This window comes from Sinocyclocheilus anshuiensis, unplaced genomic scaffold (genome assembly GCF_001515605.1).
Source record: "Sinocyclocheilus anshuiensis isolate Anshui unplaced genomic scaffold, SAMN03320099.WGS_v1.1 scaffold942, whole genome shotgun sequence".
NCBI lineage: Eukaryota > Metazoa > Chordata > Actinopteri > Cypriniformes > Cyprinidae > Sinocyclocheilus > Sinocyclocheilus anshuiensis.
Window position 1 is genome coordinate 1,091,784 of NW_015536531.1, and position 15,718 is coordinate 1,107,501.

The following is a 15,718-nucleotide window of genomic DNA, read 5'->3' on the forward strand; positions in this document are numbered from 1 at the left end:
CGGGTGTTATATAATTTAGCTAATAATTATTAAAAACTTTGTGTTTAGTCTCTTCATAAAACATTTTACTTAGTCCCAATTTATTTTATTTTTTTAATTTAATTAAATTTTTTTTTTTTTTTTTTTTAAGCTTACAACTGCTTTCCTGCCTATTGGTTAGACAAACTATAGTGCAAACAAATAGCATCTGAGTATGGGCTATGAACACCCTGCTTTACTGTCGAGTCATTAGTTGTGCCCCAAATTACATAATATACATGTCTAGTTAAGTGTTTGAAGTATACTTTTTCTTGTTGGAATTTTCAGTGTGAACACGCTAGCTGCGCTATTTATACGACAAAACAGCACTGAATAGTGCGTAAGTATTGAAAATTTAAACACACCTACATTTTAAACATTGAACAAGACATTTCATTTCCGCAGGGAAATTTCCCATTTGCTGGCCAAATGGGTGCCATAAGCAGAATAGTATTGTTGTGCCCCCTCCTTCAAAAAAAAAAAAAAAACACCTACTATAAGGGGTCAAAATAGAACTTTAATAAAATATAAAAAGTAAATAAATAAATTGTAATTAAATTGTATTATTTATACATTACAATTGTAGCTCTAGACAGTTACCTATGGCTATGATTTTATTAATACCGTTGTCTGATTGATTTTAGTCTCAAGCATTCAGAAATCACACAAAATAAAATTAAGCAGTTTTACTATGATAAAACCATGGTTAATTTTGGTAAGGGTTGTGATGTCCACATGTTTTTGTTGAAGAAATTAAAGAGGGTGTAGCATTTCTATCACAAAAAGGTGGCCAAAAATGTAAAGTTAAGTGGATATTTGAATTAAATGTTTGGTCAATATTAAACAAGGATTTGATCGTCCTGCAAGTGTAACAACAGCAATTACCAGGCCTTTGGTGCCCTTTGCAGGCATTTGTAATAATGCAAATTGTTTATTTTGCATTGCATTATGTATGAATTAAAGTGTTTTTTTGTTTTTTTTTTTTTAGCAACTGGGATGGTGCCCCACACAAACTGCGTACAGGGAGCCGCGGTACTGCATTTCCGTTTACAATTAAATAATCTGGAACATTATATTTCTGAACAAATTAAATAAACTGGGACATAGGCCTACCGTTCATAAAGTAAAAAAAACTGGGAAATGTTTGTTTCACGATCAACCAAATTTACTAGGAATTTTTTCGCTTGTGAACCAATCAAATTAATTGGGACATTGTGTTTGTCTTTTTTTTTTTTTATCTGATGACTTCTCAGCCCCCTGTGGCATGATAGAATAGTGAAGTAATTGCCATGTTTAAGCAGTAAAGTATTTTTTGGCGAGTAAAGCATTTTTGTTTAATAAATATTGTGTATTCACCATTCTACTACATTTTGCATACTATGTTGGCCTAGTAGAGAAGCGGGGACTCACTTCTCGCCACCTACTGGCACATTAAAACTAGAATATTAAGTCAGATGCGTTGTTCGTGGTGGTAAAATTATTACCGATATTAAAACACGTTACTAACGTCAACAGTCAAAAAAGTTTCACAGGATTTTTTTTATCTGATGACTTCTCAGCCCCCTGTGGCATGATAGAATAGTGAAGTAATTGCCATGTTTAAGCAGTAAAGTATTTTTTGGCGAGTAAAGCATTTTTGTTTAATAAATATTGTGTATTCACCATTCTACTACATTTTGCATACTATGTTGGCCTAGTAGAGAAGCGGGGACTCACTTCTCGCCACCTACTGGCGGAACGATGTATCCTGCACAAAGAGTCGCTGAACAAATCAGAACAAACCTTTGGTGAAAGGATTCAAACGATTCGAATCACTGAGATTAAACAAATGTGCTTGCGTATTCTTGATTGGGACATGAACATACATTATTATGCACAGACTGCCAAAACACATGAGGAAAGCATCAGTCTTCCTGACCTCTATTCGACATCCCACTGTTCTCTTAAAGCACTCAAGTCAAAAATAAGCACCTGATTTGTAGGCCAAGGCAAAAACAGGACTTTCCATTTCTAATATAAGCCTAAATATGAGCCATGTAAGGTTAAGCGTATGTTTAAAGACATCAAACGCGTTAAATTGTGTCTGTCACCGTGTGTGAACGCACCTCACATCTCTAATAGCAGCTGTCAACATTAATAGCCAAGGCTTGAAATTCATTTTCTATTCGCGTCCGCGCAGACAGTAGTGCAGGTCGGGACACACACTGCGTCAAAAAAGTTACACGTTACGATACAGAAATCCAAATCTAACACGGGATATCTGAAAGGCGAACATGAGCTTCATAACCGAAGCCCTTAACACAGTCCCACACCGGACTGAGTCTTGCTTGCTTGCTTATTCGGCAAAAACGTGCGGGGGGACAAACGTTTTCAAGGTTAAGCCCAAAGAAAACTGCTTTCTGTAAGTATTAAACTATTTAGACTCTGGCTTGTAACCGAGCCAAATTCCCTCAAAGTCTGCTGTATTGTTCTCAGAGAAAGCGACTTTTCCTGTTTGAAAACTCACACAATATTCTTGGGTACGTCTGGTGTACGTGGCGAGGAATTGAAATCGGTTTGACATTTCGATGCTGGCGCGCAACAAATAACGTGCAAATCGAGCTTAAATGCTGTAAACGTCAACTTTATTTCGCTACATAGTGTGATGCTGCTGACGTAGAACGTCTCAAACAGAATACAGAGGCAATCTCTGGTTCAGCCCCCTAAAAATGAGAACATACTCTGTTATGTTTTAGTTACCGCTCGGCTAATAAACATCCGCCGTTTGGAAAGTCCCGGTTAAGTTTTCTACGACGCTATCATTCTAGCATCTGCCACAAAATAGCTCGACTAAAATCGCCGCAGTCCGGCTTATCGAGCTTCTCCGCTGCAGCGAACAGGAGGGGGAGGAGGGTGACAAAGTTGCCGCAGTTTAGAGTTGTGTCTACGGGGCAAGATTCCACTATTCACCTCCCCTTCCACTAAACTAGCCCCGCTTCGGTTTTAAATATGAGCCATGTAAGGTTAGGCGTATGTTTAAAGACATCAAACGCGTTTAATTGTGCCTGTCACTGTCTGTGAACGCATCTCGCATCTCTTAATAGCGGCTATCAACATTAATAGCCACTGCTTGAAATACATATTCTATTCGCGTCCGCGTCCGACAGTAACGTTAGTGCAGGTCAGGACTCATACTGCGTCAAAAAAGCTACACGTTACGATCCAGAAATCCAAATTTAACACGGAATATCTGACAGTCGAACATGAGCTTCATAACCGAAGCCCTTAACATAGTCCCACACAAGAATGAGTCTTGTTTGCTTATTCGGCAGAAACGTGCGAAAAAACGCTTTCAAGGTTAAGCACGTAGAAAACTGCTAAACTTTCTGTAAGAATGACGCTATTTAGACCCTGGCTTGTAACCGACCCAAATTCCCTCAAAGTCTGCGGTATGTTCACAGAGAAAGCGACTTTTCCTGTTTGAAAACTCACTATATTCTTGGGAACGTCTAGTGTACGTGGCGAGGAATTTAATTCGGTTTGACATTTCAGTGCTCGCGCGCAACATATAAAGTGCAAATCGAGCTTAAATGACGTAAACGTAAACTTTATTTCGCTACATAGTGCGATGCTGCCGACGCAGAAAGCCTCAATCAAGAGGGAATCTCTGGTAAAGCCCCCTAAAAATCAGAACATACTCGATGATGTTCGAGTATTTGTTACCGCTCGGCTACTAAACATCCGCCGTTTGGAAAGGCCCGGATAAGTTTACTCTCGCATCTCTACGGCGCTATCATTCCGACATCAGCCACAAAATAGCTCGACTAAAATCGCCGCAGTCCGGCTTATCGAGCTCATCCGCTGCAGAGAACAGGAGGGGGAGGAGGGTGGCAAAGTTGCCGCAGTTTGGAGTTGTGTCTAGGGGGCAAGATTCCACCATTCAGCTCCCCTTCCACTAAACTAGCTTAATAGCCCCGCTTCGGGTTTCTCTTACCTTGAGCACCGGGAGAAGAACGGTGACAATTTTTTCGGAGGTAGCTCTCTGGAAAGGTAAACTACTCAGTCGCGTTTGACTTTTTGAGGTTGAACAGAGCAGCTCTCAGCAGGGTCCTCGCTAGTTCCTTCTCTCACCCCCTCCCTTGCGCCGCAAGATCAAACCATCACATTCCTTCTCGAGATCCAAACAATGAAAAAGGTGGGTTTTCCTTTGCCAAGAAAGACCAACCCCTAGAACGGCTACGCCGCCTGTGACCGCAGAAAGAACGCCCTGCGCGGCAAAACGGTCCCGCCTTCCCCGATGAGGGAAAGAGCGACGGGTCAGACAAGCGCTGAGCTCTAGAGGAAGATTGAAGAATAACTAACTGGAAGCCCAGTTCACAAATAGAGCAATACTTTTTTTTTTTTTTTTAGCACAACAGTTAATAAAGGTGCTAAAAAAAGTAACATAAAATTTTATACAAATCAAATAAAATGTATATTTGTAGTAAAAAATGATGTATAGTGGATAACACAAAAAGGGAGGCTAAATAAAAACAACATGACAACGGCGATATTCTCTGTATTGAATGAATGTGACGTCACTGCACAGGTGAGCAATAATCCATTCCACTGTCAGGCAATAGCATAAGCATTAATAACAATAACATTTACGTTTCTTGTAGCATACAAGTAGTTTATATGATTCTAAATTATTGAAACTTTTTTTTTCACTAAAATGTTTTAATGATAAATAATTAAATTAAATTATAATTACATTAATTAGTGCACCATGCCAGATAAATATATTAACATAACCACCCAGGCATAATGTTACGACAACAACCACAATAATAATAATTATTAGGCTATTACATTTAACTTTACTCAAAGTCATATCTTCAATATTACCTGTTTTGTGTAAAAATGTATATTTGTTGTGCTTGCAAAGCAAAGAAAATGTATTTGTAAGGCAACAGTACAGAGGGCTAAAATAAACATATTTCCATTAACAGATAGCCTATAGAATGGCATGATATTAGATGTCTCACTTAAACACTTTTACAAAAGTAGTGGTCAGAAATAGTTCAAGCGCTGCTGAAAAGGCAGCAGTCCAATAGAATGTTGACTTTCTTTGGGTTTCAAAAGCAGGATATGAACCAGCATCTGATTGCTGGTTTACAGCCTCAGCCCACAAGCTACCACCAAATCACAAACACCATTATATTTTTAGCACCAACACTGTTTTAGGTTGCATTCTTTTTACACTTCTTCATTAGAGTAATTACAAAGCAATGCATTGCGGTTTCTCATTAGAAAACCAACTTTTTTGGTAGATGTTGAGATGAGAGAAGGAGTGACAGTATTATTTTCAATGGTGAATTCAGTGCAACATTTATATCCACTACAAATGCACACAGTCTGGTTTTTGGTCCAAAAAGAACTGAAAACATTTAATTCTGAGAGCAAGAGTATGTTAGTGTGGTGGCCAAGTTTCATCTTAGTTCTGCAATTTACTATTTAAGTATTTAGTAAACTCAGTGAACCAGGCACATTTAGTATTATTATAACATGAAAAGTGTATATAAACAAGTAAAAGCTGCCCACCATGGTAAGGCAAACACCCTCAGCCTGTAGTCCATAACCAGACTCTAAACTGTCATGGCTGGAATTTATAGGTCCATGTACTGTATATGGACTGACAACTAGAATAATGAATAGGGTTTTGTTCTCTGTTTATTTCTTTGTTTGTTTGTTTTTTTCTTTATTTCTTTTTGTTTCTTTGAAATAAGATAAGAGTCACTCAAGTCATGGCAAATGTTTATGTATGAAGTCAGTAGACATCAATGAACCAGGCTCACTTCATTACAATCCAAGCTTCATATATATACTCTGTTCATGGCAGTTAAAATTACTCTTTCTCTAGGTGGCAGTGATCCTGAATAAGCACATGGCAGGAATAAAATTCTAAAAACAGCCTAGTGGCCTCTGAGTGGCTGAAGTGTAACCAGCCGATAGTTACACCTGCCGTAGTCAAGGATAATCTTCACTGACTTTGATTTGCCTGTTTTAGGAAAATTATGCTGTTTTATTAGCCTCTATGTATTTGTCAAATGACAGCATTTTTATATCTATATTGTATGAAATTATATCTCTAACTGCCTTTACTTCATGTTGCAAGCATCAGACATTAGGTTTGCAGGGATGCCTTATAGGATACAACAATAATCAGTGATGACTACTTCAGAAAGGTTTGAACTAAGTTTGAAATAAATTACTAGCAAAATATGTATCTATGAAGATAATATAGCAATATTTTCTATTGCTTTTTCCATATGCACATCTGAACACCTTTATTTTTGGTTATGAGTTTGAATGTCAAGGAATTAAGCACAAGTGGCTTTCAGATCTCTCACTCCTACACAAGCTGTCATCAGTTAAATCAAACAAAGTCCTTCACTCTTTAATAATTTTTGTATAAGGCCACTGCATGTCACAGCAGGAAAAGCTGTAGGTGGGGAGAACACCACAAGCTCACACTGTTTGGTGAACGGTGAGCTAAATATATGGGAAAATATGCTCTTACATAACATTCTAGACACTGTTTCATATGACCACCCCAGTTATTTAGGTTATTGCCTTGCACAGAAGAATATACACAGTTAGCATGTTTTATGCTTTGCTTGCAAGGTGGAATTACTGTGTATAAATAAAATGAACGATGTAAGGACATCACAAACAAAATTTTTTTTTTTTTTTACATAATTGTAAATATTTTTTTCAGTGCATTCATTTGTATCCCAAAAAATCTGTTAAATCATTCTGATGTTAAATCATTTAAAAGTACAGCCTCAGCCATGAAAAGCATGGCATGCTGGGGCATGCTCAGGTATCAGTGTGTCACAACGGGACAGAGAGGTTTTGAGTATTCTGTCTCTTTCTCTCTTTCTCTTGTGCTAGTATATTTTTCAATCTCTCCCACATTCAAATGCAGGGTTTCAGAAGCTAGGAGAAGAGATTTATATTGAGCAAAATATAATCATGCTTCATCTCATTTTTATTATTTTTTTACTTAGGCACTTATACAAATTGTTTTATCTTTAGTGCAGAGTTGTGAATAATCCATAATACCTGAATTGTAAATATTTTTTTCAGTGCATTCATTTGTATCCCAAAAATTCTGTTAAATAATTCTGATGTTAAATCATTTAAAAGTACAGCCTCAGCCATGTGAAATGCATGCTACAAAAGCATGGCATGCTGGGGCATGCTCAGGTATCAGTGTGTCACAACAGGACAGAGAGGTTTTGAGTATTCTGTCTCTTTCTCTCTTTCTCTTGTGCTGGTATATTTTTCAATCTCTCCCACATTCAAATGCAGGGTTGCAGAAGCTAGGAGAAGAGATTTATATTGAGCAAAATATAATCATGCTTCATCTCATTTTTATTATTTTTTTACTTAGGCACTTATACAAATTGTTTTATCTTTAGTGCAGAGTTGTGAATAATCCATAATACCTGAAAACTCGGAGAAGCCTCTAGGCATATTAACACTCTCAGCCAATTAGAATCTAGAGTGAGAACAGACATAAGACGCTTCGTCATGTCTTTCTCTATTGTCAAAGGCGCAGTCCCGAGACATTAACAAACCATGTTGTTATGTCATCTAACTGCGAGGAGATGTACAGTATGCAGTGAAAGGTGTTTCAGCTAATTTTGGTATGTGGCTCAGTCTATCCTTTGGGCTGCAGGCCAACATTCCCCATGGGTGCATTTGCCCCATCTCTTTCCCAGATTCCATCTGCAGGACCTGCCCTCTGTAAGGAATGATTGAAGTTTTAAGAAATGCGATGAAAATTATGGTGTGTTGTCCAGACAGAGTGCATTTTAAAAGTAATCACTCAAAAGTGATATAGTTCCTGAGTTATGTGGAATTCCAATTTTTTTTACTAATAAAACGATTGCGAGTGAGATACAGAATGTTGCTGATATTGAGTAACTTGCATTAACCTTTTGAATCAAAATTGAATTTGAGCTGAAAAAATTACACTATTGCCTTCTGTGAAGCTGCTCATAGCTGAAATGAACTTGTTTCATAATTGGTAAACTTTGCAACATTAACATTAAACTGAGCTGAACTGAATAATGACACTGTCTTCTGTAGAGTTGCTTTACATCTGAAGTTTTTATTTTACACTGTTTTTATTTTCTTATTATTAATGTGATGCTGCTTTGAAATAATCTATACTGTATAAAGTGTTACATAAATAAATGTGACTTGTCATTTAGACACACTATTGCTGGTTACTTCACAGCAGAATAAAATGTATGCATCTCAGGGCAACACGCAGTACTGGTTTAATTCCAGAATGAATCAGTGACTAACTCATAAAGACAGTCACCAGCTTCCGGTGTAACAATGAAACCTGCCGTTGGATTATATCAGCAGGGTTGAAACAGTGAGTTATGATTATGAACTTCATAGGAAACAATGCCATTTAGAGATCTTTACAAGCATGCAGGCCCACATTTATTCAACAGGACACAAATTCTTCATTTGCTGAAATGCCATAAAACTACATCTAAGACACCCTTTCGTTATTCTGATTCTGTGCCACCCAAGTGTAAAGTTCTTAACATAAAAAAAATAATAATAATTTCAGAGACCCTAAAAACCACAGTGAGAACGTTTCATAAAGATGGCTTGTAGATAAGAGCGTGGAGTGTGATTTTTAAGGTGCGCTGTGGTTTGTTATGCTCCATCAGTGTGTTTCTCATCTCTGTTGCAGGCAGTGCTACCCATTATAACAGCAGTTTGGTTGAAGACTATCGTTAACCTTAATCCAGGATTTAGCCTTTGGCTCCATCAGTACTAGGACTGTGTGTTTGTTGTTAAAATTAATATCTATTAAAACTAAAGTAGCATTGCATGAGGCATCTCACTTTAACCATAAACTCAAGTATTTTCCACCCCTCTTTTTTTTAATTTATGAGCTTCTTTAAACAAAGGAAAGTTGCATAATTTTGTGAATATGTTGCTAGTCTTTTGTATGTCTTCTTCATCTTCCACATACTGGTTTATTCTGGATTGATCTCTGTCCCATGACTGATGAGCACTGTGAGAGAATATATAAAAGAGATTGTTGTGCCTGAAGGGGAAGTAGCTGCTCTGTATCTGATTTTCTGCTGTATAGCCATAGCTGAACTTTTTATGCTAATATCTGCCGTAGTGTGTCACAGTCGTAATGTGTTCTTGCTTGTTTTACTTGCACTCCACTTGTAGTATGATTTTTTTTTTTAAGTGGAATATTAACTGATGTTGTGGTCTCACCCTAGATGGGGTCCTATAATTGGGAAGATTTAGCTTTTGGGGTTTTATCATTTTTGTGGCTTAAAAATATAATGATCATACTAATTGAAAAAATATATATAACAAGTATACTAATGGCTTTCTACAGTCCTAAGGGGAAACGAGAGAAACATTTGAAATTAGTGCAGAACTAAATGCATGAGACAATATTCTTGATTCCTTGGTGCCCCCATGTGGCCACTATGAGATCTATAAATTGAAAAGAGAGACAGAGATTAGAGACCTTAATTATTGGTGAGGTGGGCAATGCGTGATTGCATGCTTCTGCTTTACTTAACCCTTTAACAGGCCCCTCAACTGATTTTTAAAGGCACATTTTGAGTTAAGACATCCTGTTAAACTGCATGCCAAAAGTATATATATATTTTTTAACGTTTGTGTATTAATAGCAAGTTAGTTTGAGGTAAGAGTGATCTTTTCACTCATAATTGTGAAAATATATTGTGCTTTTATGCATAAAACGTTTTTTTTAATATATATAATCATTTATTTAGTTCAGTAATCTGATTTATTTTTCATTTCTAACATTTAACAAATAACCTCTGTCAAATGCATTATAGTTTTTCTCAGTCACTTGTGTTGGGTTTTCTAAAAGCATTGTCAGCCAGTATGTGCATACCTCAAAACAATTTGTACAAAGAGCACCACACAGTGGATTACCTGCAAAAGCCTGTAACTTGCTCAAAATCCTTCGTTCCTAGTGTCAGTGTTTCATGTTGTCAATATAACAGTGTACTCTGTAAGTATGTCCTGATGTAAACTATGGCTATAAATATTTAAATGTTTAAATATGATGTAAATATGGCTTTCAAGACATATATATATATACAGTCATGTGAAAAAGTTAGAACACCCTATTGAATTCCATGGTTTTCTGTATCATGACATAATATAAAAAATATCTGGTCTTTGGCAGGTCTTAAAATGTAGAAAATAAAACCTCAGATGAACAACATTACATGACATATCACACCTTGCCATTATTTATTTAGCAAAAAGCCAAGATGGAAAAGCCATGAAAAGCAATAACTTGAAGTAATCATTTTCTGTATGACTTTATCAGTCTCTCACATCGTTCTGGAGAGTCATCATTTAGCAGACGCTTTTATCCAAAGCGGCTTACAAATGAGGACAATAAAAGCAATCAAAACTAACAAAAGAGCAACAATATATAAGTGCAAATGACAAGTCTCAGTTAGCCTAACGCAGTACAAAGCAGTACACACACACACACACACACACACGCACACAAAGAAAAAAAACAAGTAGATAGAATAGAAAAAATAGAAAGCTAGTCGTTTTTTTTTGTTTTTTGTTTTTAATAAAAAAAGAAGATAAATATATAAAGTAGAATTAAAATAGAATAGAAAGTGCTAGAGTTAGAGGGTCAAATAAAGATGGAACAGAGTCGTTCACTTACAGAATGCAAGCTTCTAGAGGACACATCACTCTGCAGTGAATTTAGGTAAATGGGTGCAGAGCCAGTGGTGGTTTTGTAGGCAAACATTAATGCCTTGAATTTTATACGAGCAGCTACTGGTAGCCAGTGCAAATTGATGAACAGAGGTGTGACGTGCATTATTTTTGGCTCGTTAAAAATGAATCTTGCTGAAAAAATTTGTTTTTACTCTATTTTTGATCAAATACTGTAAATGCAGCCTTAGTGAGCATTAGAGACTTCTTCCAAAAATTTCTTGAAGATGGTTAAGGACTCAGCTGCTCGGATTGAGTTGGGCAGGTCATTCCACCAGGAGGGAACAGATAATGTAAAAGTGATTTTGTGCTTCTTTGGGATGGCACAATAATGCATCGTTCACTTACAGAATGCAAGCTTCTAGAGGACACATCACTCTGCAATGAATTTAGGTAAATGGGTGCAGAGCCAGTGGTGGTTTTGTAGGCAAACATTAATGCCTTGAATTTTATGCGAGCAGCTACACTCTTAAAAATAAAGGTGCTTCAAAAGGTTCTTCAAGCGATGCCATAGAAGAACCATTTTTGGTTCCACAAAGAACCATTCAGTCAAAGGTTCTTTAAAGAACCATCTCTTTCTTACCTTTTTGTAATCTGAAGAACCTTCTTTCACCACAAAGAACCTTTTGTCAAACAGAAAGGTTCTTCAGATGTTAAAGGTTCTTTATGGAACCATTTAGACAAAAAGGTTCTTCTATGGCATCGTGAAGCACCTTTATTTTTAAGAGTGTACTGGTAGCCAGTGCAAATTAATGAACAGAGGTGTGACGTGTTCTTTTCGGCTCATTAAAGATTAATCTTGCAGCGGCAAGCTTTGCAGATGAACAACAACACATGACATATCACACTGTGTCATTATTAATTTAACAACAATAAAGCCAAAATGGAAAAGCCATGTGTGACAAAGTTAGGACACTAACATTTCAGTCAGGATGAGGTCTGGACTTTGACTGGACTGCTGCAACCCCTTGATTCTTTTCTTTTCAGCTGTTCTGTTGTAGATTTGCTGGTGGGCTTGGGATCATTGTCCGTATGAATGACCCAATTTTAGCCCAACTTTTATCTGTTGGATAGATGGCCTCAAATCTGACTCTTACTTTTGTATACAGAGGAGTTCATGGTCAATTCAATGACTGTGAGGTGCCCAGGTCCTGTGGCTACAAAATAAGCCCCAAATCATCAGCCCTCCACTAGCATTTGTGACATTTGGTATGAGGAGTTTGTGCCGATATGCTTTTTAGGTTTTCACCAAACATGGCACTGTGCATTATGGCCAAACATCTCCACTTTGGTTTCGTCTGTTCAAAGAGTGTTGTTCCAGAAGTCTTATGGTTTGTTCAGATGCAACTTTGCAAACCTAAGCTATACCGCTATGTTATTTTTAGAGAGAAGAGGCTTTCTTCTGGCAACCCTTCCAAACATGCCATACTTGTCCCATATTTGTCTAATTGTACTGTCATGAACTTTATAATTTCACATGTTAACTGAGGCCTGTAGAGTCTGCGATGAAGTTCTTGGGTTGTCTGCCATTTTTCTGAGTGTTACACGGTCTGATCTTGGGGTGAATTTGCTGGGATATCCACTCCTGGGAGGATTGGTGTCTGTTTTGAATGTCTTCCACTTGTGAATAAACTTCCTCACTGTGGAATGATGGACTTCAAATTATTTGTAAATGGCCGTATTACTCTTCCCAGATTGATAGCAGCAACAAATGCTTCTTTAAGATCATTGCTGATGCCTTTCCTCTTTGGCATTGTGTTAACACACACCTGAAGGCTCCAGTCCAGCTGCCAAAACTTCTGCTTTTATGGAGGTGCTCACACTTGCTGATGATCAGATAATCAAAGGCAAGATTAGCAGTATCTGACCGTTACTTACCCTCTTAATTCCTATGTTAATAGTAAGGGTGTCCTAACTTTGTCACACATGGCTTTTTCATTTTGGTTTTATTTTTGTTAAATAAATAATGACACGGTGCAATATGTCATGTGTACGCCTATGGAGAGTCCCCACGATAGTATGCCAGTCGTGTGTGTTTGTATGTATCTTTACAAAGTATATTTACTGTATAATGTAAAAAATGGAAGTGGATTACTATAATATGAAACATTACAGGAAGTATACTACAGTACAGTGTACAATGATAAATATGTACTAATAAAAACTGTTTTTTTTTTCTTTTCTGGGTGTGCCGATCATAGGCTGAAGTAGTTGTATTTCAAGCATAATGTTTAGAACTGACATCACTGTTAGAGACAGAGAAGGTCTGTGAGTATCTTGTGTGATCAAACCACTAATGATGCATTACATAGATGATAATAATTTCACTGGCCCGTGTCAGCCATTAAAGACCCATTAGAGGTCTAATTATCACACAATATTCATCCTCTTTATTTGAAAGAGGACGCTTCATACGAGTCATTATGGAGGTTTTTTGCCATCAGCTAACTCCATTTGAAACTAAACTCGAACAGAAAACAGTTTTTCAGAAATGTCATGTGGTGATCCCATTACTGCATGTTTCAACTTGATAATCTGCATGACATATCAAGGCTTGCCTTTCACATACTGGACTTCCCTAAATAACTGTGAACATGAGTAAAACTTGTTTTTGAGTTCTAACAAAAACTTTGATCGCAAAAGATTGCATGTATTAATTTAGAGATTTTTAGGTGCATCTCTGCTGTAGACATCATTTGCATGTTACAAGATCCACTAGGAGTTATTTTTAAAGAGAACTGATATGCATATTTTATTCATCTCATTACATAAACATAGTAAATACAAGCAGAACCTTTTTCATGTTCATTAATCTGCCAGGTTTTTATTGAATACCCAACATGCATTGTTTTTGCTGGGGGAAAAAAATTGAGCTCATTCACTGATTTCAACTTTGGGCCTCTATAAAAAGACACAAATGAACCATTGCTCTCACAGTTTTGGAAATGTCATGTTCTGATTAAGAGAATCTTCAGAGATAGGCTACTCAGAAAATGGTTGTTTATATTCATAACAGGATTTCAAATAAGAGTTTGCCTAAGTCAACAGTCAGCGGATAGCACACAAATGAAATTAAACACCATAGTTTCTTGATCCAAGAGGCAAAAGCACAAAAACCTTAGCCAGCTCAGGATCTGCAGTTATCTCTTGCTGTGGTTAATGTCAATGTACTGCATCCTCCATTAGGAAACCACTGAACAATAGAGTGATTTGGGGAGTCTCTAATCGTTTAGTAATTTCCAGGCCCGTGCTTGATTTCAAAATAATAAGGGTGGGTCTCATGCCTGTACATTCAGCAGTGTTAAAAATGTGTTTCACAGTCCCCTGATCACAGGACATGGGAAAACATTTCCTGCACTTCCTGCAGATTGTCTTGATGGTTTCCAAGCACTTAAAATACATCACAATATTGGCAATATACTGACATACAGATGTGACAAATCAGCAATAAACAAATCAGGATAGACAACCTCAAAAACATAGCTTTGTGGAAATTAAAACTAGTGTATTGAAGTGTATATACAGTTTGGACAGTACAAAGGTAAATGACTTTAAGTGTAACTGTCAATGTACCATTACACAATAAATTGTAATTGTTTCCTATATTGGGAAAGAGCAATGCATCACCAACCTTCCAGACATAATGTTGCATAATATGTTTTAAAACCCTCCACGCACGCAATGTGTAACAGTAATTAGTAGAGTAGAATGTTTAATTGAGAATATGAATAAATGTGGTAACACTTCAGTTTAGGGACCAGTTCTCACTATTATTAGCATCCATATTACTAGCAGATTGGCTGTTTATTAGCACTTATAAAGCACATATTAATGCCTTATTCTGTATGACCATATTTTAGATCCCTTATCCTACCCCACACCTAAACGTAACAACTACCTTACTAACCAGTAATAAGCGACAATTTAGGAGTTTATTGAGGCAAAAGTCATAATTAATAGTTAGTTAATAGTGAGAACTGGTCCCTAAACTAAAGTGTGACCATAAATGTTAATAAGCCTATATAGCCCTGGGTCTGGGAAAGTGAAAAGTTGGGGTTTTCCAATTACTTTGTTCATAGACTTTTATTTATGCACATGGGACGGATTCATGGTCCCATGAGGCCACAGGTCACGCATTTTCTGGAGGCCATTTCAATTCCTATAGTGGCAGGCCATTTCTCTTGAATTTTATTAAGCAAACATAAGACGACTATAAATAGTAGCCAAGGATTGTGGGCCAAATGACCATCTTAGAGGACTCTACTGTCCGGCTCACACTGTATGTGCTTTGGTCTTGGTTTTTCAGGTTTGGATGAACAGCCTAAGGCTTTTAAGGTTCCTGTTAGAGTACACCGAAAAAAGCATATATTATATAATGTTGTCACGGTTTTATTGTGTGAGATTGTATAATATAGGGTACAACGGGACTAAAAGCCCACCTTAAGAAAAAATGTGCTATTCACTGCGCCTAAAATGTATAATTGCAGAAAAAATATATACGTTGTATTGAACATTAATGGAGCGACATATTTTGTGTGAAAATAAATAATTGAAGTTGTTTATTTTGTTTAAAAATCTTATAAATGTTTGAGGTGGCAAGAGGGGCCTTTTACCCCACACACGGGGTAAAAGGCTCACCAGCATGGGGTAAAAAGCACACGGTATTGATACAAATATTTCAGCTAAAATAATGTTTTTTTTTAAATAATGTCTAAGTTAATACTAATTGTTAAAAACAATCACTTTAGCAAAGTTTGTACTATTTTCTGCTTATTTTGAAAAATAAAAGAATACATTTTTGTTCAATAAATATACGGTCATTAAAATGTTAATATAAATAATATATTTTAAAATACAGAAACAAAATCATTTTAATAAGTAAAGATTCTTAAAGTATTGAAGG

The 15,718-nt window shown here is 36.7% G+C and overlaps 2 protein-coding genes across 4 annotated transcripts in view; one reads left to right on the top strand and one right to left on the bottom strand.

The window, feature by feature from the left end:
• Positions 1-4,255, bottom strand: part of LOC107694890 (leucine zipper protein 1-like) — a 59,765-nt gene extending 55,510 nt beyond the window's left edge. Inside the window, exon 1 of one of the 3 annotated variants that reach the window (XM_016494621.1) lies at positions 3,992-4,255. The gene's annotated coding sequence lies outside the window, so the exon portion shown is untranslated. Of the gene's footprint in view, positions 1-2,524; positions 2,997-3,991 lie in introns of those variants that run through there. The other 2 variants (XM_016494613.1, XM_016494615.1) reach the window with 2 other exon arrangements.
• Positions 1,569-15,718, top strand: part of LOC107694914 (platelet-activating factor receptor-like) — a 29,177-nt gene continuing 15,027 nt past the window's right edge. Inside the window, exon 1 of the mRNA XM_016494632.1 lies at positions 1,569-2,419. Coding sequence (XP_016350118.1) covers positions 2,292-2,419 — 128 coding nt within the window. The 5' untranslated portion in view covers positions 1,569-2,291. The remainder of the gene's footprint in view (positions 2,420-15,718) is intronic.